General features: G+C 44.5%; 1 protein-coding gene across 1 annotated transcript; it reads right to left on the bottom strand.

The window, feature by feature from the left end:
* Positions 1 to 323: 323 nt before the first annotated feature.
* On the bottom strand, positions 324 to 23,010 carry LOC147628665 (proteasome subunit alpha type-2-A). Its single transcript, XM_086813878.1, has 10 exons — positions 22,769 to 23,010; positions 21,813 to 21,877; positions 21,531 to 21,577; positions 21,367 to 21,442; positions 21,190 to 21,257; positions 20,416 to 20,485; positions 20,018 to 20,103; positions 1,399 to 1,461; positions 663 to 728; positions 324 to 554 (listed from the first exon to the last, which is right to left on the bottom strand). The coding sequence occupies exons 1-10, from the start codon at positions 22,884 to 22,886 to the stop codon at positions 506 to 508; spliced, it is 708 nt and encodes a 235-aa protein (XP_086670004.1). The 5' UTR covers positions 22,887 to 23,010; the 3' UTR covers positions 324 to 505.
* Between the last annotated feature and the right edge of the window lie 537 nt (positions 23,011 to 23,547).

Genomic DNA, 23,547 nt, shown 5'->3' with positions numbered 1-23,547 from the left:
TTGCATTATGACATGTTCATTTAGATATAAAGTTTCAAGTGCTTTTTTTTGCGGGTGCCCATTCAAAAGGAGAGATCCAAGCCATGCAAGCATTTTACTTAGACAGGTAATCTTGCCCATCAAAAACCTGAACGTCCTAGGAATCAACTTACTTGTAAACAATCTCATTCAACTTGCATGCAATGTCACTGTTTTTGGATATTCAGACTGCTTAGGGAAAAAGATGAACCCTTGCTTTACGAGGTAGTCCATCAACAAAACATCGAGGGAAAAACAAAGAAATCTAACTTGAAAGCAAAACAAACCGCTACAACTCTCTGAACCAAATGAACATCCGAAAAAATTCTTTAACATTTGCAGCTTTAATAATCACCTTAAATTCTTTTGATAGATCTCTCAAATAAATCACCCTTCGTATTCAGGACCCTCAAGTATGCTGCCATTTATGATGTCATGATCAAGAGATGTCTTTTTTCCCTGGCTGCCCGGATACAAACAGCATACCTTACTCCACCTCAGCTAAATAGTCATCTATCTCAGCTGGAGTCAACACTCTGCACTCCCCGAGAAACACCGAAAATTTCAGCATAACAAATGCATGTTGGGCAACAAGTCATTAAAATTCATACCCAAATCCAAATAAGTCATCAGAAATGAATTACCTGAAAATTCTATCTGATCCAATGATTCCAATCTCAATATTTTTGCCAGATATTTGACCCTCAAAACTGCCATATAAAACACACTTCCTTGAGAATGTTCTTTATAGTACCTTCCTTAATCTAATTCTGCCCATTGATTAATCAATCTTGGCAAGGCCTGCTTCAGTTAATCTAAGGTCAACACTTCAGGATGAAGGTCTAAGCTCTCTACTAGACCCCTAGACCTATATGCTTGTAACTAGAAGACACCCATGTCCCTTTCATGATACAACAAGGGGAAATTATATTTTTGATAAAGCAAATTAAACACCAACCATGTCCCTTTCATGATACACCAAGGGGAAATTATGTTTTTGAGAAAGCAAATTAAACACAACCCCCCAAGCCCTCCTTTTCCTTCGTCCTCCAAGGTTAACACTAATCTATATACTTACTCTCCTCTACCTTAAACTAATTATTGGAATTTTTTATATTCCATGAATATGGGGCCCTATTATTACTCCATCGTTTTTTTGCTATTAAAACCCACTGAACATCTACAAAACTTACCAAGCATTTTGGCATAAGTAAAATGTAGTTTACTTGAGCCAAAAAGAATTTTAATTCTGGCACACCAAAACAATATGCGCACACTAGTGACGCGGATGAAGGCATTACACCACAAAAACTCAAAAGGATGTCAAGGACTCAGCGCATTTCACAAGTTAACAAATGGGGAAAACACAAAAGAGCATACCCCTCCTTCAAGGTCAAAATTGCCGTGTGAATGGCATCTTCCAGCTCCATGTCATCTGTGTACCTGGAAAATTACACCCGTAATTCTTATAAGGCCAAAATAATAAATCATGAGGTAATATCATCATGCACAGTGGCATCAAAGCCAAAAACCAAATGGTGCAAGCACTCCCAGGCTACGGTTCCCTATATTAACCCTATCTCAAATGATGCGGGTGAACTTTGATCTGATCAATGGCAATCCTCAAAGTATTTGAATGCCAAGAGCGCAAGCTCAGCGTAAACAAGCTGAAAGCACGTAAGTGCCTTGAAGCACACATGAAAGAGATCATGCAATCCTTCAGAAAGACATGCTCAGCAAACAGAAGCACTGTCCGCTGTGTGCGACCACAATACTATGTTCGCAAATTAACATGCATACCATTCCCGTGTAGTTGCCTGTAACTTAGTACATGCAAACATTTTGATACCAAATGAAACAAACAAGACCTTGCCTGTACCTTTGTACTTGATCCCTCAACCATCAATTCTACACATCAAAGGCCCCTCTGTAGTAAAGACTTACACAAAAGTTATCTTCACAGACATAGTTGTCTGCGGGACGCATACCGCACCACAAGTATGCAAAAACTGACACAAAATGGGACAGGTGTCCAGTACGAGATGCGGGAGGATTTTTCTCGCAAGAGAGTTTCATCACTGCCGTGCGATCCATTTCATACCGGATCATTTCGTTTCATACCTAGCCATACGGTACGATCAAAAAGGACTTTTGCCAGACCTTTTGCCGTTTTTTCTCCCCATTTTTTCCGACCGTTTTTCTCGCCCGTTTTTTGCTGCTCTTGTTTGTAGCCGTTTATGGCTGTTTGCTTTGCCATTTGGGCCTTGGCCTTGGCCCTTGAGGCTTGGCTACATAATCTCTCTCTCTCTCTCTCTCTCTCTCTCTCTCTCTCTCTCTCTCTCAACGCTCAAGCTTTCTCTCTCAAGCTCTCTCATATCTTCCGCCCTCTCTCAAGCTCTCGAATCTCAACCCTCTCTCTCCTTCCCTCCTCCCCTCTCTAGTCTCTCTCAAGCTCTTGTCAGAATACGCAGCGGAGATGATGACCAGATCTGGGAACACGAGCAAAAACGCATGCAAAAAAATACAGCACAAGAGAGAGAGAGAGAATGCCCCCACACAAGTGGCAAGGGGGCTGGGGGCCTATTTATATGCCCCCACATCAGCAGTCGGCCTGCTGTAGGGCAGCCGACTGGCCCTGAAAACTCCACGACCAGCACACCATCCAGTCGGCCAGATCATCAACAGTCGGCCACCTCAGACATGGGGTCGTGGACCAGTTCAGCAGTCGGCCAGCAAATGGGCTGCCTCCCTGAAGGAGCTCTGAAGAGCTCAGCTGTAGAGTTAGGGTTTCGTGTGGGAGACATACACAGAGAAGAAGAAGGGAGAGAGAGAGAGAGAGAGAGACATATATGTGGGGATAAGTCAACTCAATCAAATGTGAGTGCCCTTAAAAGAAGGAAAAGAAAAACCAGCATGTACATGATAATATACAAGGCCATATCAAGGCTGAAACTGGCCTCATCCAATGCCCATCAAGTGTCTGCAAAGAGCAAACCGCTCTGGAGGCAAACTCTTTGTCAACAGATCAGCCGAGTTGTCATCCGTATGAATCTTAACAAGCTGAATTTGCTTGTTCTCTATCACCTCTCTGATGAAGTGATACTTCACATCCACATGCTTCGTCTTTGCATGAAAAACAAGGTTCTTTGCCAACTGGATGGCACTCTGACTGTCACAATGCAACAATGGAATATCCCTTGTATAACCCAAATCAACCACTAACCGAGATAGCCATAATGCCTCCTTGCAAGCCTCTGTGGCTGCAATATACTCGGGCTCTGTAGTAGATAAGGCAGTGCACTTATGCATCCTGGATATCCATGACACAGCACCTCCTGTGAATGTAAACACATAACCGGTAGTAGACTTCCGGTTATCTGGATGACCAGCATAATCCGAATCCGTGTAACCATGCACTAATGCATCCTGTTTGCCAAAGCATATGCACATATCCTGTGTGCCCTTCAGGTATCTCATGACACCTTTCACTGCTTCCCAATGCTTCTTGACAGGGTTGGCCATGTATCTACTAACAACTCCCATTGCAAATGCAATGTCCGGCCTAGTAGCAACCATGGCATACATGAGACTGCCACAAGCTGAAGCATACGGAATCTTGGCCATATCAACCCTGCCACTATCTGACTGTGGGCTGTCCATAGCACTGAGTTTCACATATGGAGGCAAAGGAGTACTAGTCTTCTTCCCCCCGTCCATATTGAACCTCTGCAAAACTTTGCCAATGTATTCCTTCTGAGACAAATACAACACATGCTGATTTCTGTCCCGAAGCATCCGCATACCCAAAATGTGATTTGCATCACCCAAATCCTTCATATCAAAGGTCTGATGCAGCCTCTTCTTCAAGGCATCCATCTCTTTACGAGATTTCCCGGCAATCAACATATCATCAACATACAAGATGAGGATCAATAGACTGCCATCCAAAGCTTTCTTGGTGTATAAGCAGTGATCTATGTCACTTCTCCTGAAATCCTGGGATTTCATGAATGTATCAAATTTATGATACCATTCCCTTGGTGCCTGTTTGAGCCCATAAAGACTCTTTTTCAGCTTGCATACAAGCTTCTCCTTTCCATTCACTGCATAACCCTCTGGTTGTTGCATATATATGTATATATCTCCTCATGGAGATCACCGTGAAGAAAAGCAGTCTTCATATCCATCTGAATCAAATCCAGATCATCATGAGCAACCAAAGCTAATACAGCTCTAAGTGTGGTCATTTTGACCACTGGAGAGAAGATCTCATCAAAGTCCACACCATATTCCTGCTTAAAGCCCGTAGCCACTAACCTGGCTTTATATCTTGGCTTTGCATCAGGTGCAACTTTGAGCCTGTAAACCCACTAGCATGACAAAACCTTCTTGCTTGTAGGCAAATGCACCAACTTCCATGTTCCATTTTTGTGCAGAGAATCCATCTCTGACTTCATAGCACGCTCCCAAAGAGCCTTGTCTGCCCTCTGTAAAGCCTCCTTATAACAAGAGGGCTCCCCACAGTCAGTGAGCATCAAGTAGTCAACCCCTGGAACAAACCTGTCAGGGGCTCTGGAGGGTCTTGTGGACCTCCGTACCCAACGACCATCATTTGCAGGTTGCTGTCCAGCCTGCATATCACCTATTGGTGGCTCCTATTCCATGCCATAAGGTTGAAAGATCATGCCCTGTATCTCCTCTAACTGTGGGATATCCATAGGGATATCTTCTGCCATCTCTGGCTGTCCATTTGGACCATTTTCAGTACCATTTAAGGGCTGGTTTTGTTGCTGTAATGGCTGATTTACAACCCTTGGTTGTTGTCCATGATGTCCATCATCATCAAAGATGACTCTGCCAGGCTCCTGTTGCCTTGGAGGCTCCTTATACATGCATGTTTCATCAAAAATGACATCATTGCTGCGTATAATCTTTCTATTCACTGGATCCCAAAGTCTATACCCCATTTCACCTCTGTCACCATATCCTAGGAATATGCATTTGTGAGACTTAGGATCAAGTTTGGTGCGTATTTCCTTGCGTATGTGCACGTACGCAATGCAACCAAACACTCTCAAGTGCTTGTATGACGGAGACTTCCCTGTCCATACTTCCTCTGGCACTTTTCCACCAAGCCTCGTGTTAGGTGACCTGTTTATAAGATGAACGGCTGTCATAACAGCTTCAGCCCAAAAACCATGAGGTAACGCAGCATGTGACAACATAGAACGGACCTTCTCCTGAATGGTCCTGTTCATCCTCTCTGTTGTTCCGTTTTGTGGAGGATCATAAGGAGTAGAGAGCTCCCTCTTGATGCCTTTGGCATCACAAAAGTCCTGAAACTGTTTGGACATATACTCTCCACCATTGTCGGAACGCAAAGCCTTCAGTGTTTTGCCTGTTTGATTCTCAACATGAGCAACAAACTTCTCAAACACTGAGAATGTATCACTCTTCAAACGAAGAGGATAAACCCACACCTTGCGTGTGGCATCATCAATAAAAGACACAAAATATTTTGCCCCTCCCAAAGAAAGCTGAGGCATCTCACATACATCTGTATGCACAAGCTCTAACTGAGCATCTTTCTGTCCAAGAGCTTTCTTGTGGGGGCACTGGAGTTGCCTGCCATATATACAATGCTCACCAAACTGAAAACTTGAAAACTTTAGAGAAGGCAAGTAACCAAAACGAGACAATTGCTCCATTCCTTTGACACTCATGTGTCCCAACCGGCTATGCCACATAGAGATTTCCGGCAGCTCGGTTGCATTTACATTAACATGGTGACAAACACCAGCATGCATGAAGTAAAGAGTGTCCACCTTAGAGCCTCTGGCAACAACCAGTGAGCCCTTACTAATCTTCCACTTTCCACGACCAAATGTGGTAACATAATCAGCATCATCAAGCTGTCCAGTAGAAAGCAGGTTCTTCTTGATCTCAGGCACATGCCTAACATCATGGAGCATAAGCTGTGAGCCATCTAAAAACACAAGCCTCACATCACCTCTGCCAAGAATCTGGCATGCATGGTTATCACCCAAATAAACTACTCCTTCATTGCCAGCAGTATACCTGACAAACAAGTCTCTGCAACCTGTGACATGAAAGGAGGCACCTGAATCAATGATCCACGAGTGCATACCATGACCATCTCCTGCAAGAAGTGAATGGGCATCAAGTGAAGACGTGAATAGAACTTCATCCTCACTATCACCTGCATGTGACACATTGACTTCTTCAATCTTGACTCCACTTTTGCCCTTTGGCTTTGCATCTTTGGCTTCATCTTTGTCTTTGTCTTTTCCTTTGCCCTTTTCCTTTTGATCGTTCTTCCATTTGTAGCATTGCTTTTTGATATGTCCCTTCTTGCCACAATAATGGTATTCCAAGTCCTTTTTGGAGCGGAACTTGCTCCTTCCCCGTTCTTGGCTTTTACCCCTTTGCTGGGATCTCCCACGTGCATTCATTGCATTGGACTTTCCAACAGAGTTGTTCTTCCTGTTCATCTCCTCTTGAAGGAGAGCACCCTCCACATCTGCATATGACAGCATAGCATTTGAATTGCTAGTGGCTGTCCTGAATGTGTCCCAACTCTCTGGCAAAGTGCATAAGAGAAAGGTGGCTTTGAACTCATCGTCCATTGCCAACCTTTGATTGATGACCTGGCTGACAACTCCATTAAACTCATTTAGATGGGCTGTCATAGACGCCTCTTCCTTCATTTGAAGACCTATGAGTTTCTTCAACCAATACACTTTGCTTGAGGCACTTTGTTGGGCATACAAGTCCTGCAATCTTTGCCACATTCCCAAGCTGTCTTCTCTTCACGAATGCTGAAAAGTAAAGAGTCTGACACAGACAACATGATAGTAGATCTTGCCAGCTCATCCATATCTTCCCACTCTTCAGCAGTAAGAGAAGCGGGCATTACACCCCTTTCTTTGATGGGCTTGTGCTGCTTCTTCTGGAGCAACACATTATAGCACTGGGTTTGCCAAATGTCATAATTATGTGAGCCTTCAAGCTTCTTGATGTGAAGCAATGAAGAGCTCTCACCTCTGGTTGCCATAACAATATGCAACCTTTGACACAGTCAAGGCCTGACTCCCTGCAAGATGTGCAAACACCGCACCAAAGCACACAAAGTGCTCACAGTTGTTCTCCCAAAGTTTATCTCCCACGGCGGAAGCACGAATGTAACTCTACTCCCACTGTATGTGATAAAATCACCAAAATCTGGTTGCTACAGATTTAGGACAGCACCTTAGATGTGCTCTGTTCCCCTTCCAAAGTACTGTACAGCAGTACTAAGTGCTCACCAATGATGTACCAAACCTGTACCGGCAAGTACAGCAGCTGAAAATGAGCCTTTTCCTCACTCAAATCAATGTACAGCCATGCCAAAACTTGTACAAAGTTGTACCAAATCTGTACCAACAAGTACAACAACAATAAATGCTCTCCTGGCTGTCCAAATGAGTGAAAATCAGACTTTTACAGTCCCCACCACTGCACACAACAGTCCCGAACAGAAATTGGGCAAAAGCCCCTTGACTGCAAGTGGATTTCTGAGGATTCAAGGCATAAAAGTCTTGCTTGCTGCTTTGCCAAGCTCAACAAGCATAAAATCTTGAAAAGCCCCTTGATTCAAGACCAATTTCTGATCATACATGGTACATTAACACACATGAAGGCATCCAGAGTCTTCAAAATGCTTCCCCCTGGCCACATATACATCCAATACATAAAAGCCCCTTGATTTACAAGCACATTGAGTGCTTGACATGCATCAACACATCGCCCAAAGCATCAAATGCCAGTGCCTGCATGCAAATCAACCCAATCGGCACAAAAGCCCTTTGATTTGCACTCCAATTTCCTGTAATTTTTCCCCCAAATGTGAGATTGCTCACATCATACAGCATGTATGAATGCCCAATGGCACAATTACATCAAAAGCCCCAAATTTTGACATCCAATTTCCTGCAAATTGACGCGGAATGTGACCAATGTCACCTAATTGTTGCCAATTTTGCTCAAAATCTGAGCAATTTGGACCTGTACCTGTTCAATTGATGATTGTACTTGCTCAATTGATGATTGGACATGCAAATTCCAAAATTGAAGCAAATACCTCAAGCAATTTTTGATTTATGTTGCAGAAAGGGGGTGTCGAATTTGCTGCTTCGTGTACTGATGATGCTGCTGCTGTTCTGGGTAGGACAAGGACGTCCAGGAGTGGCATCTCTTCACAACAATTAAGTGCGCCCATGTTTCCCACATTCATCGAGGTTGCAGGTTAAGGCTTCTCCTAGCTGCTACAGACGAGGTGCATCAGTTCTGCACACGTTACAAGGCGTTTGAGCCGGTGCTGCTGCTGGGGCGCAATCGCTTTTGCGACACGCAAGTTTGCTTTGTGATGGCACAAGCTCAGAACGATAACGTATCATCGCCAACGCGAAGCCAACGCTGTTTGTTGACGCCGCCTCCGCCTAGTGGCCCAGCGCTGCACGCGACTGGGCCTTCACGGGGACACGTAAGCGTGCCCTTTGTTACACCTTGGCCAGCGCTACACGCGATGAGCTGAGCGCCGCCCCACCAGTGATTTTACGCCTTGTGGCCAGCGTCTAACGCCCAACGCCTTGCTGCAACTCGTTCGTGGCGATAATGACGTGCTGCTACGCTTCCTTGCGCACTGTCTCCAACGAATCGATTGCAGATGCTGCTACTCTGCCATGAGGGTAGCAAGCCTTCGCCTACCTGCTTAAAGCCAATCTCCGTCTCCTTCTGCAACAGCAGCCGACTATCCAACGGATTGATTGCTCACCCACGTGCACCTGGTTACAGCCCGTAGATGACTGTGACGACGCAAAGACTGTGCTTCAAAGCTTAGCCTTCGCACTCTCTTTCGCCACCTCAAGCTCTGATTCCAGTTGAAGGAGCTCTGAAGAGCTCAAATGTAGAGTTAGGGTTTAGTGTGGGAGACATACACAAAGAAGAAGAAGGGGGAGAGAGAGAGAGAGAGAGAGAGAGAGAGAGAGAGAGAGAGACATATATGTGGGGATAAGTCAACTCAATCAAATGTGAGTGTGTGACTCCCCTATCACACATGTATATTTTGCACTAGTACACATAGTACACTTAGTACATTAAAAGTATTAAGTGTACTATGTACTATAACTTATGGGCTTGTACACACTACAAGGGTTGGCATAATGCCTTTACCCCAACACTCCCAAGCCATAGAAAAAATAGAAAAAATAGGGAAAAAATGCGGAGAGTGGAGAAAAATGATAAAACATAAGGACGGGCACACCCACAACAAAGGCCCTGGTGTATAAAACTGGACAGGAGATGACTTCTAACACCCCCTCTCAGCTCCTGGCTGTGAAACCAACCACTGGGAGCTGGGGTGTCGCCTGAGCAAATCCTGAGAGAGCGACTTCGTGAAGAGGACCACCGTACTGTCCTCCGTCGAACAGAACTCTAGCAAGATGTCATCAGCAACGATCTGTTCACGAACAAAGTGCCCCTGGATGACCATGGGTTCCTCCAAAACCTGCAATGCAACCTCTGCATCCTCACCACCTCACAAGCAGCATCACAAGCAGCCCGGTACTCTGCCTCTGTCCGCGACAAGGCAAAAGATGACTGCCTCTTACTGTTCCGAAAAACTGCTCCTGGGCCTGAAGTAGATCTCCTCGTGTCCGGATCTCCTCCCCAAACCGAGTCACTCCAACCGTGGAGTCGGACTCCATCCAACAATTCCCCTCCTGTGTACAAGAGTCCATGATCCTTCGCATGCCACAGAAACCACAGGAAACGCAATCCTGCCTCCCAAAGAGTCATCCACAACCATGAGCTCAACTGCCTCATCAGGAAGCTTCCGTCCAATCTGGTGTCCATCAACCAGATCAATGAACCATTCTGCTTCTGAGTCAAAGAGGCATCACACAGCCCACAAGGATCAACACCTGTTACGGTGCACAAACAAGTCCTGGAACCCTCCTGAAGACCACGCCCACGCAAGGCCTTCTGAAACCTGTCAGCCACCCCCTCTGAATCCGGAACCACAAAGCCTGGAGAAACCACCTCCTTCTGCAAGTAATCAGCTGCCACCTGCCTGGCTTTCCGAAAGGTCCCCGTGGAAAGAACATCCTCATCTACTGGAGGTTCTTTGTCCCGAATACTACGAGACATCAGAGCATAAGTTACCTGTTCAGTTTCCTCTGACTGACGAACACAAGAACTACCAACATCAGTACTAGAGAGTTCCTGCCAACTGCTGCCATCTACTGGCAAGCTATCCACCATCTGGTCCCGGAAAGCCTGCACCTGCAACGTATCCACACTTAAATGGCCATTACCAGACTGCCACTCATCACAAACCTAAGGACGAGAGAGAGAGAGAGAGTGCTGAAAGCTTGTAAAGTCCATTCTCCACTCTGCCTTCTCAAACCACTTGGCTTGTTGCTTTGTCCCAGAGAGCAACAAAATGCTCATCAAACTCCACCCGTACGCCAGTCTTACAAACTTGATGCACTGACAACAGATGAAAACCAAGTGACGGAACATACAACACCTATGAGGAATGCTTCCCCCCTCTGCCATTGGGAACTATCTCCATCCTGCCCTCACTGTGAACTGGGATAGTGGACGTATCCCCAGTAAGAATATGACCAGAAAGCCTACAGAGATCCTGTAAACCGGAGGAAGGAGTCATGTGCGTGGAAGCACCACTATCGAGAATCCACTCCCGAGTATCCGTTGCGGAGAGTCCTCCAATCTCCTCCCTGCCTGAAGAAAATCAAACATCGGTGTCCACCACCTCCAGGTGCACAAAAGCCGGAGTCTTCATGATTGCTGCTGAGGAATCTTCACCCTTCGCGGTCTTCCGCTTGGGACACTGTCTCCAATAGCGGCCTTTCTTGCCACAATCATTACAAGTCCTCTCCGCCTTCAGTTTCTCGCGGTCAACGTCGGACTTCTTCTCAGAAGACTTCTCCGATGAAGCCTTCCCTTTGCCCGAGTTACAGCCTTTCGATCGTTGGCCAGTTAAGGCCTCCGAACCTCCACCCTGAGGAGGGTTCGTGAATTGTTCCTCCTGGTCCAGGACCATGGACACAAGCTTCTCCCACATGATGGCACTAAGCCTGCCCCACTGGTAATCCAAAGACGAGTAAAATGCTGAGTACGAAGAGGGCAAATGTGACAGCAACGTTATGGCCATGTCCTCTGACGATATCTCCTTCCCAGCCTGAAGAACTTCCTGCTGAAGAGCCTGCAGCTTGTTAATATGCTCCCGCATCGTCGACGACTTTGCAGGGTTCATAACCCGCATCTGTACTTCCAAGGAAATCCTCTTCATGGGTGATACCCTGTTGTAAAGAGAAGCCAAATGCTGCCATATACCTCTGGCCAGCGTCATGTGCTTTACATGATTGATTACCAGTGGTGTGCAGTTGAGAAAGATAAACGAACGAACCCTGGCGTTGACACGATCCCACATCTGTGTCTGAGCCTCCCGGTCCTTTCGGATCGACGGTAGCTCCCCTTCCTCTACTTCCGGCCGTGGAACCCCAACAACGACGAAATCAACGAGGTCGTAAGACTCCAGAACAGATTCCATCATAACCTTCCATATGCCGTAGTTGCTCCCGTCCAACTGACGGTCCACCGGGAACGTGGGGAGACAAGAAGATCCCGGGTATGATACACAAGTGGCAAGGGGGCTAGGGGCCTATTTATATGCCCCCACATCAGTAGTCGGCCTGCTGTAGGGCAGCCGACTGGCCCTGAAAACTCCACGACCAGCACACCATCCAGTCGGCCAGATCATCAGTAGTCGGCCACCTCAGACATGGAGTCGTGGACCAGTTTAGCAATCGGACAGCAAATGGGCTGCCTCCCAAGCCACAGAAAAGATAGGAAAAATAGGAAAAAAATACGGAGAGTGGAAAAAAATGATAAAACAGCTCATAAGGGCGGGCACACCCACAACAAAGGCCCTGGTGTATAAAAGTGGACAGGAGATGACTTCAAACAACTCTCTCCCCCTCTCTGCCCGCCTGCGCCCAACCCTTCAGCCCACCATTCTCTATTCCTTGCTCTAACCCAGCAGCCCGCTTGGGCCCTCCCCCCTCCCCCCCCTCCCTCCCTCCCTCCCCCAACCCTTCGGCCCACCATTCTCTATTCCTTGCTCTAACCCAACAGCCCGCTTGGGCCCTCCCTCCCCCAACCCTTCAGCCCACCATTCTCTATTCCTTGCTGTAACCCAGCAGCCCGCTTGGGCCCTCCCTCCCTCCCTCCCTCCCTCCGTGCGTGCGTGCGTGCGTGCGTGCGTGCGGGGATCCAGAGGAGATAGGGGCTAGTCGGGCATCAGAGGACACTGGACCAAACAGAGGACATTATGGGGACCACTTACTAGAGTTGGGAGCCAGGCATCGTCTCGTTATTTATAACGGGATGCTACAGTGGCCGGGATCAGGAGGGCTGACATGCTTCCCACATGGGGGTCATACACGGACCGGAGGCACGGTGGTAGACTACATTATGGGGTCTTTGGAGGCATCACAGCTTGTCACCTCATTCCCCATTCCACCTCGTCCTATTGGGGCAGATCATACATACTTGGCATTTTCACTAGCCGGATCACCAGTATCACCAGCCCCCCACATACCTACGCCACACACTACCATCTACTTCACACATGACATGGCAGACATATACACTGGCAGAGTAGAGGATGGGCTCCTACTCATGGATCCTCCTATGGATACCATTACAGCCCAGCTGGCATCACTCCTACACACGGCTGCATTACAAAGCTTCCCACATCGTGTACACTCAGGAGAGCCTTTGAGACCTGGGACTATGCCCCAGAACAGATGGTATGATGACGAGTGCAGAGCCCTATACTCACGGCTCCGCATACAGAGAGCCTTGGGAGCCATCACAGAGCAGGAGTCGAGGAGAGAGATGAGGAGACTTACTCGCCGCAAAAGGCGGGCCTTCACAGAGATAGAGGAGCTAGAGATCTTTCATTTCTTCATGAGTAGAGATAGCCCTGTCTCATGGCGGCACTTCAAAGAGCCCCGGACCCCGACACCTACATGGCACACATATGCAGAGGGCCTATACCATGCCCCACAGCAGCCACCTATACCTCAGCCACAAGAGCCTTGACCTACCACAGCTAGCTTCTTTACCCACTCGATGGTACAGGAAGCTATCCGCCGCCTACAGCATGGACGGGCCGCCGACCATATGGGCCTGCAGGGTGAGCATCTCATATATGCAGTAGATTCTTTAGCTCCTTTTCTTGCACACCTGTTTAACAGGGCACTAGCAGTGCGGAGTGGACGATGCACACATTGTGCCGATTCACAAAACAGGGGATATGCTCGATCCGAGCAACTACAGGACGGTTATGGTTGGCCACGTGCTGGCCAAACTCTATGGTGCAGTGCTGGAGCAAGAGCTTAGCTTATATGCTAAGCGAGCAGGTTTACGCTCATCAGGGCAGGCAAGCTTCAGGAGAGCTTTCTCTACCACTGACCATGTATTCACTTTGAGATGTATGATTGATCAGGCCAGAGTGAGGAAGAGAAAGCTCTATTGCTGCTTTGTGGATTTCCGCAAGGTATTTGACACAGTACCACGAGAGAGGCTCTTTCAGCGCCTGCAGTCTCTTGGCATACCAGCAGATATGACATGGGACATCTATGCATTATATGAGCAGGTTTTTGGGCAAGTCAGATGTCCAAGAGGTATGTCCGAGACTATTGCTAGCACCATTGGTGTGAAGCAAGGATGCACACTTTCCCCCACGCTATTTGGGTATACATTGATGAGGTGGCTGACTTCATTACACGGGGAGGCGGAGATGGAGTTGATTTAGCAGGTACCTCAGTACATATTATGCTCTATGCTGATGATATTGTATTAGTGTCTGAGTCTCCAGGTGGTCTACAGCAGCATCTACATGCACTCAATGATTTCTGCACACAGAGGGGTCTTACTGTGAACCTTGGAAAAACCAAGGTTATGGTCTTTCATACATCGCGACAGGGCAAGAGTCAGCTGACATTCACTCTCGCAGGATGCCAGGGCATGAAGAAGAAGATCCAGCTGCAGTAGAGGACTCATTTGATGCTGCTGGGAGAGGTGATGAAGTAAGCACTGGTGAGGGTAATCTCGAAATCAAAGCAAGACTCGTAGAGAGACTGGGAGCAACAGAAGCTGTTACAACAGGAACTGGTGGCTGTAAAGTAGCAACTGGCACCGGAGTTCTAGTAAGAGGAGAAGGAGAAGAAGCTGGACATATAAGATCACTAACATCTACCTGGAATGGACCATCCAAAAAATCTGTAGATGCATCAGGTGGAGAGGAGTCGATGCCAAACAAGCAGGGCTATGGCACAAGTACCTAGCTTATCTTCAAGAAAATAACAAATTCACGCATAAAATCTGAAAATAAACAAAAAAGAGAGAGTAGAGAGAGAAGACTCCACCCTAGGGGTCAGAATAGCCTTGGGCTGACTCCCCCCCTCCACGTTATATTAGATAAAACCCCTTGGAGAAGTCTTCTTAGAGCTTGAGAGCGCTCGTCTTTTTACATCTCACAACAATGAGACAATAGCTATAGTTCTTGCCCAAAAGCACTTTAAAACTCACCCCGTTCTGATTTGGAACATGTACATAAGCAACACAACCAAAAACACGTAGATGAGAAACAAAAGGCTTGTTTCTTGTAGAAGCCTCCTCCAGAGTCATCCCCTCAACCGCTTTTGTGAGAGTAGTTAATGAGATAAACTGTGGTAGCCACAGCTTATCCCAAAAAGCAGGAGGAAGACCTACATGATGAAACGAAGCACGAGCCATCTCTTTTACGATTCAGTTCTTTTGTTTCACAACTCCATTCTGCTGAGGAGTGTAAGGAATTGTAGTCTGTCAGTGAATGTCCTTCGAAGCAAGGAAGTCATCAAACGGTACAAACTCGCCACCATTACCAATCCAGAGAAATGAAATTGTATCCCTAGATTGATTTTCCACCATCGCAATCCAAGTCCTAAAACTGCTGACTTGCAACCTACCCAAACTTTGCGAGTGAAATCATCCACAAGAAGAAGAAAATATCGAGCCCCTCCAAGAGATTCAACCTCCATGGGTCCAGCAAGATCAACACGTATAAGCTCTCGTCTTCGAGTTGCTCGATGAGTGGCCTCCTCTGGAAATGCATCTCAATGATACTTGCCCATCATGCAAGATGAGCAAATGTGTGAAAGAGACCTAAGCTGAGATAGTCCGCTGACAACCTGCTAAGAATGGAACTTCTGTAAGGCAGCCATGGATACATGACCGAAGCGAGAATGCCACAGAGAAGTATTCGCCTCATAAACCAAAGCCATCAAGGGAGAGAAAAGCTGATGAATAAGGGAGTCAATGCAAAGTAGCTGAGAAGTAAAGCTAGTGATCTTGTAGAGACCTCCATCATGGACTCCATTGGCAACCGAGATTTAAGCTACTTTCTAGACTATTAGATAAAGCTGAAATTTTTTAAGGGAGTCATAAACAATGTTTCCCTGAAACCATCTCAAGGCAAACAACAACACACTATTCTCCTTGTACAGGCATACAAGGTTAATGAACATCAAAAGCACTTCATAATAAGTAGCAAAAGCACCAACTTTATAAACTCAAAATATACTTAGCTTTTATTTTCTTGATTCGATCCTGTGACATGAGGGTTATGAACCCACCATGCCACCCAAAAGACATTTCCCCATATCGATTGCCTTCGAGCTTGATAATAAGATCCATAAATCAGCCATAAATGGCCAATTCCATATAGAAGAGAATATAGGCAATAAAGCCAAGTCAAATGATCCCAAAATGAATTCTCAAAATCCATAAATCAAATTGTCTTTCGCACATGTCTTGGTGCATGACTGCTCCCATAAGTGGATAGGTCGGGTGTATATTTATGATGCTCATGCTATGTAGCCATCTTTCATGCCAATCCTTCCCAGTGAATGCTTCAAGTTTCTTCTATGGAAAATCCCCGTTCTCACCTTGGTTCTATTCTGTGTAGACTTGCCCCAAAACACAGATCAAGACTAGTTAAGGGACCAAATGGTGATAGAATCGAACTCTATGATAGGCAATGGCCACTTAATGTACCTGTGATCTCCTAGAAAGAGCATCTCCAACCACATTCTTCTTTCCAGGTGTATGGATAATGTGGAAATGAAACATGGATAAAAAGTTTGCCCACCTCATATGCTTCTCGAAAAGCTTAGTTTGGGTCAAAAAATATCTCAAACTTTGCTGATCTATCTTCACCATGAAATCAGCCCCAAGCAAATAATGCTTTCATGAAGTAAGAGCATGAATCACGGCTAGAAGCTCTTTCTTATAAATCTGCAAGTGTTTCTTGGCATGTTGCAACCTTCAGCTCTCAAAGGCAACCTCAAAGGCAACCACATGCCCTTTTTGTTGCAAAACTGCCCCTATACAATTCCCACTTGCATCACATTCCACCACAAAAGATTTCACTACATTTGGAATGACCAATATCGGTCTAGTAGTAATCTTCTCCTTCAATAGGTTAAAGGCATGTCTCTGACAGTCACCCCATCTAAACACTACACTGCTTTCTTCTCGGTTGGACCATGCAATGGAGCGGCAATGGTGGCAAAATTTCTAATGAACCTCCTATAATAGGAGCATTACCCCAAGAAATTATGCATCTTATGTGCGGATTTCAATTCTCGCCAATTCTTGATGGCCTCAAGCTTTGTTGGATCCATCTACACTCCTTTCTTAAACACTATACATCCAAGGTAATGTATTTCTTCTAAGAAAAGCTCACTCTTCTTTCCATTGATGAACAACTTGTGATCCTGTAACTCCTGAAATACCTTACCTAAATGCTTTCTGTGTTCCTCTCGATCTTGGAAAACACAATGATGTCATCAAAGAAAGAGCTTGCATACTTCTAATGTGGACTAATGATCCAATCCATCATGCGGTTAAAGATAGCCGGAGTATTTGTGAGTCCAAAAGACATCACCAAAAACTTATTCAATCCAAAAGTAGTACAAAAGGCAATCTTGTGAATATCCTGTGGCTGGATCTGAATCTGATGATAGCCACTCTTCAAGTCAATCAAACTAAAGAATGCCGCGCCTTCTAGCCAATCCAATATATCATCAACCCTCAATGTAGGAAACCGATTCTTGATTGTAATCTTATTCAAGACTTTGTGCGAAATGAGCCATTCTTCTTCTGCAATGGAGAACAAAAGGGTGAAGAACTAGGCCGTATCAACCCCTTTGATAGCAAGTCCTGTACTTGTGTCATAATCTCTTCTTGTTGTACTGCACTCACGATAAGGAGGTCGAATCAAGGGTGAACTCCTTGGAATCAACTCTATCACATAATCCTCTAGTCACACAAGAGACAACTCTCCTAGAATAACATCCGTGATGCAATCATGTATCTCTCAAGAGAGTTCAAAACTTTCGATGACTCTTCACTCTTATTCTTTACAAAGATCATATACATGAAGATAGAAGACTTTATTGCTTTGGAAATCGATACATGGGATACAATAGAGATGGTATCTCCCTTCTTCTTTACTACAATAGTGATATCCTTATTCTTATGCTTAAAAGAAATGGTCCACTCGAGAATCTGGATAATAGTACTCTTCCTATGAAACTAAGGCATCCCCAAGATGACATCCAAGTGCTTCAAAGGTGAAATATAGAAATCCTCATAATCCACACAATCGTCAACTTACCAAGATAGGCGTTACTACCACCACGTCACCATGAAACACTTATTCCGCATGCAAGGCCGATCGCACCTAATTATTCCACAAGCTGTATGGAAATGAAATTATATGTGGCTCCTGTAACTATTTGGCCCTCCTAGCTCTATTTCACATAATGAAATCCATGTCCGGACAACAAACAGGTGGAAGAAGACATGGAGACAGGGTCCATAAGAATTGATTGAGAAAAAGTATCATTCTTGGTCAAAAAGCAAGAAAAAGCAAAAAGTCAAACAGGGTCGAGCCAAGGGCACCATTGGTAAGAGAAGACTAAGCCGGACCAAAAAGCTAAAAGCCACTTTCTCAAAAAGCAACTCTAGGGCCAAAAAGCAAGGCCCTGAAGTTGTAAAAGCACAAATCAAGAACTTTGACTATTATTAATAATATTTAATAAAAAAACAAAAGCAAAGCAAAAGCATTACTTTTTGGCAAAAAGCAAGGCTTCCCCAAGTATAAAAGAAGCATGAGCCTCTCTTGACCATCAAGTTAAAGAAGAACCTCTTCATCGCATTGCCATCTTCGTTCATCTATGAACCAAATCATGGAGTTTTTCATCGCTAGCCCCGCTGGTTTCAGAGCGCCTCCAACAACTGCAATGCCACGTCACCATCTTTCCGTACGACTGTACAAATCCGTACAAACTAAAAATTTCAAAAATCCTAAAAATTTTAAAAACCCTAAAATTGTTCAAAAACCCTAAAAACTACTTTTTGGAGGTTTTTATCGCCCAAAAACCATTAAAACAGATTTTATATCAGTTTTATTGCCAGAAAGAGCTTCTCTAGGATTTTTATTATCGACAAGGCTATAGGAATTGTGGAGATTATTCATGGGATGAGCAAGTGGATTTAGAGCTTGGACATGGAACTCAGGCATAGAGCTTGGACATGGAACATGAAGCTTGGACATGGAAGCTTGAACTTGAGCATAGACATGAAGAACTTGGACATAGAGCTTGGGCATGAAGCTTGGACATGAACATGGAACACAGAGCTTACACATGGAGCTTGGATTTTGGACTGGGATTTGGACTTGGATTTGGATTCATTGGACTTGGGATCCATTGAATATTGGATATTGGATCTGGTACTAGCCCGGTGAGAGATACTTGTGGGTCATCCCCGTGGTGTGCTCGACATCAGAGATCTTGTGCGTCGACATCAACATCGACTTGGATATCCTACATCGGCATATTTGTTTGTTTTGTATTCATTGATTGTATTGATCCTGGCCAACGTGCCCATGGATTGTTCCTGAATAAATTCCTGAAAGGGAGCGGGACCTATTCCCCGCTCAATGCAGTGTACTCTGGAAGATCTCCATTCTCTTTTCTCTCTCCCCTCTCTCTCTTTATATTTTTATCTCCTGGACACGTGGTTGAGTCTGTCACTGCATGCCCCGCTGGGCTTACAGCTCCCACGGGCCACGTCCAACAACACTAGAGCATTCTTGTCTCACAATTTGTCCCAAGAGAGACATAACTCTCTAGCCTCGGATTTTGAAGTGTTTTCCAATACACTGGCTTAGATTTTTCCTTGACTTTACTTGCTCTCTAGGACCCTTAGAATGATCCACACATTGGGCCGACATGTGTCCCTCTTTGCTATATCTGAAGCATTTCCCTTCCTTGCAATGGACCTCTATTTGCTCATTGGTCAAGTTGTGCTTTCCTTTGTAGGAGTTTGGAATACCCATCAACTTCATAGGTTGAAACCTATTCTTGGAGTTCTTGCGATTCTCAAGTACTGGAGACTTTTGATCTCCAATACTTGTCTTTTTCTTTGGTTCGTCTACCATGTAGACCCTGGCAACAACTAAAGCTGAATGCATCAAATGACATACATTCACAAAATCTCAAATGTTATCAAGCGATACTTTCTTAACTTAAGACTTCTTTGAAATCTCTTTAAAAGGAGTAATCTTGAGATCTATATATATACAACTAGGAAGAAAGTAATACGATGAACACCACTTTTGCAACACTGAACCACTTCCTATGCATGTGTAGAAAGATAAGGCGGTAACATCCACGCATGCGTAAACAAGTAGATATTAATTAGAATCGCTGGCAAGGTACAAGAAATAAGGGCACTGTCAAGCAAAAAACCAAATAAGGTCTCAGGTCTCGTCTATCATGATTAAATCACAACTCACCTTTTCTCTAAGAAAGTCTTCGCATTAGATACATTCTTCCCAATGGCTGATGCCTTCCATGAAAAATATGAGCCTGAGGGATCCACCTGATTCACAGAGCTGCAAACATGTCAATAACTACCCCAAAGAGTTCCAATGAAGTGTTAAAAATGCAAAGTCACGTATCGTATTATAAAATTTATAAAAATAAATCCACAAAATAGTCTCGTTATAAACATACACCGATAATCAGAGATGTGGGACCTCAATTTCTAGCATTCCTCTAAATCAATTACAAAGCTCACATGCATGGCACTTTGTCAGAAGTAGGTTTGTCCTTGCATAGTCATGGTTTAACAGATACAATCAAACTAAACCTCTGAAATTTTGACCTCAAAAAAGGAGAGCTCTAACATCACCTGATACAATTGTGGTCCATTATCATCATAGCCAGCAACAAGCAAAGAAACTCCAAAGGGCCTCACTCCTCTGCACATTAAAGGATTGAATAAGGATCAGTTTAACCTGCATTCCTTTCCACAATCAATGAATATTTTATGAGTCAAGACATATAAACCAAAGGAAAGTTCAAGTTATTTCTGAACAACAAAATATAGTGCAATCTTGACTCCATGATAGTCTACTCACAAAGCTTCAAATCATCAACTCCATCATGCGTAGCTTAGACTACCTGCTAGGGCATCCCCACTCATGTCATCAGCACTGAAGGGTAGGTGCAGGTTTGTGCATAAAGATAACGTCCAAATTGATGGAAAAATCTTCATGGATAAACCACGATATGGAGTTTCTATTACTAGACTAAGCCATGATGAAGGCTAGCACTAAAGAGCAACCATGCGCACACAGGGTAACTGGTTAGGCTTTGGATAATTTTGGATGATAGAACCTATTGGGTAAGAACAAGTAATAACTGAAAGAAAAACATAACAAAATATGGCAAAGCATGTATTGTCGTAGAGCGAAGAGACCATGAGATTCTGTGGCATGTTATGCAATCAAGAGTCCCAAGAGGAGAGAACACAGGACACAACAGAGATATGTTCCCCCCACCCCCTTTTTTACAGTGTCTTGACCACACAAGAAACAATGCTTAACAGAAAAGCAAAGGCGTCATTTGAAAATTAATCAATGAGTATACATAAGGTCTGAGCAGCTTGTATTTCGGAACTCACCCTGATTGTGTAAATTCTTGCATCACTGCCGCTGTCTCCCTAACCAACTGCAGGACAGGAATATTCTCCTACAGCATGAGGTATAACAATCAGGAAACATGAAGGCTAACCACCCTTCAGAGTACAGAAACAACTTAATACTCATATTTCTCTCATACATAAACAAAGAACTTGCACCTTGTAAACTCTAAAATATTGCTGGGCTTGCTTTCTGCTTTTTCGCACCAACACTCGAGAATCAGGGCCCATACCACTGTATTCAGCAAATACAAAAGCATTTTTAACTGTTTTTAATAAATTTGGTAACATATAGATCACCTGTGCATCACTGCAATGCAAACCTGTAAGCAACACCAATGTTTGGTGTCAGCAACTGTATTTTTTTAACCTGCAAAACCCATAGACGAACTTTAAGAATGGCTGCATTGAGAGTTGGTACTAAGGGTCTTTACATATAGATTGATTCTTCACCCACCAATGGACTGATGGGGGTTGTTTAGGGGAGATTTCCTGCCCATGAGCGACCGATAGGTGAGATCTCCCTTTTTCACACGCGGGGGTTGTGTCTGTAAAGACCCTACGGCTAAGAATAAATACTGCTGCTTGAAGCTGAGAGACTATACCGAGCTTTCATCGACAAGAATTGAAGGCAGTTTCTTCTCCGTAGCTACCACCACCCCATTTGAAGCTGTTATCACAAGTCCACAAGTAGATTAGAAAAAATGTGCCAGATTTTGCACAAGGCAGGTTTGCATTTGCAAAGCAGAATATCCACCATACTGATTGCAAGGTTAGGTACAAAAGCATAATGCAACTATGCTTGGCCATCTATCCTTACAGGCTCACACTATGGCCTTCACCCCTATTTATTAACCGCAGTATGTCTGCATGCATCTATAGAAGATGGTAGTCATGCATGCAACACATACTATAAGACTCCTAAGTTTTAGAACACATTATTTTAAAATCCAGACATCAATGCTAGAAAAAAATTGCAGAGGCATAAAATTGGACATCTTAGAAGCTATTCCATGACAAGGTCACATAAAATCAAATTTTCTCTGTCTGCACCCCACAATGGCAAGGTCATCCATGTAACAGTAAAAGTAAATTCTGGCACGCTCGCTCTAGGAACCTATTTCAAATGAAAAACCTACATTCTGAACCAGGGACGTGAATTCATAACATCATCTTGAAATACACTTCATTCATGAGGCTACTACAATTTAATAACCTACATCAAGTTCAAGAGCCCGTGGCTCACCTTCATCAGAAGCACTAGAGTCATCATGGAAATTTATCCCACCTTTTTTTTCAAAAAAAAGACTTCTATTAAGTATAATAAAATCATACAAAGGGGGATCTCAATATTTATCCCTCTTGAGCCCAATAAATTTTCATAGCCATGTTCACGACATGCTACTGTGAAGAGTTACTAAGGGTTTTGTGGTTATGTTCTCCACCCAACCAGTCCTACGGTTTAATTATATGTTTTTTTGTTTTCTTTCGTATAATCACATTCTTTAAGGCCTGGATTTTTTTATGTACTGGAGCTTTGATGAAGAGTTGTAGTACTTACCTTTGATTCCGAGGGAGGTCTGTCCAGCTCCCACTGCCATGAGGGCATGCTCGATCTGGACGAGCTTCCCGGAAGGGCTGAACGTGGTCAAGGAGAAAGAATACTGGCTGTCCCCCATCTCTCTCTCTCTCTCCCCCTCTCTCTCTCTCCCCCTCTCTCTCTCTCTCTTTCTCTCTCTCTCTGTTTCTGATGTCAAACCCTAAACAACCGTGCAGAGAAAACTTGCAAGACAAACAATGCTTCGGTAGAGCCTTTACACATCATGGCCCTCAGTATATAGTTGCTTTTCGTTCTTTTCACACTTCAATGAGACCCGGGCGGCCGGAGTAGTCCATTGGCGGTCAAGATCATGGAGTCTTTACACGCTTAAGCTGCTTACACATCATGCCACCCATGAACGCTTTCTCTCTCACTTAAAGGCCATGATCCACCCGAGTTCAAGTCCCACCATTGGTCGTATATGCCCTCGTGTTGCATTCTACCGATGTTAATACCTCTCTCTCTCTCTCTCTCTCTCTCTCTCTCTAGTTGGCCTTTTTTTTGCTCTTTTACCACAACCGCAAATAAGGCACCGAAACGTTTTCTTCAAATACCCTCTTAATTAAGAGAACATTCTCAAGTTTGCTAACGTTTTTTTCCACAATTTATTTAACATGCTCTTGAAGGTCTGTATCCAAGGTTCTTCAATAGAATCTTATATATATCCTTGAAAAAGTACATTTGAGCAGTTCTCACATCTCGAACCTCCATGCATGTCTTCTAGTTGAGACACGTGGCAC

Source organism: Cibotium barometz, chromosome 19 (assembly GCF_041138505.1).
Source record: "Cibotium barometz isolate CiBa-2024 chromosome 19, ASM4113850v1, whole genome shotgun sequence".
Classification (NCBI taxonomy): Eukaryota; Viridiplantae; Streptophyta; class Polypodiopsida; order Cyatheales; family Cibotiaceae; genus Cibotium; species Cibotium barometz.
Note: the sequence above shows the minus strand (reverse complement) of the source record. Positions and strands in the feature narration are given on the sequence as shown.

Bases quoted from the DNA above. Each gene is read 5' to 3' on its own strand.
- LOC147628665 (XM_086813878.1), bottom strand. From the start codon at position 22,886: ATGGGGGACAGCCAGTATTCTTTCTCCTTGACCACGTTCAGCCCTTCC. The intron at 21,578-21,812 runs GTATAGTCTCTC...TGGGTTTTGCAG, and splicing joins TTCTTGTCGATGAAAGCTCG to GTTAAAAAAATACAGTTGCT. The intron at 20,486-21,189 runs GTGAGTTCCGAA...TTTAATGTGCAG, and splicing joins CAAGAATTTACACAATCAGG to AGGAGTGAGGCCCTTTGGAG.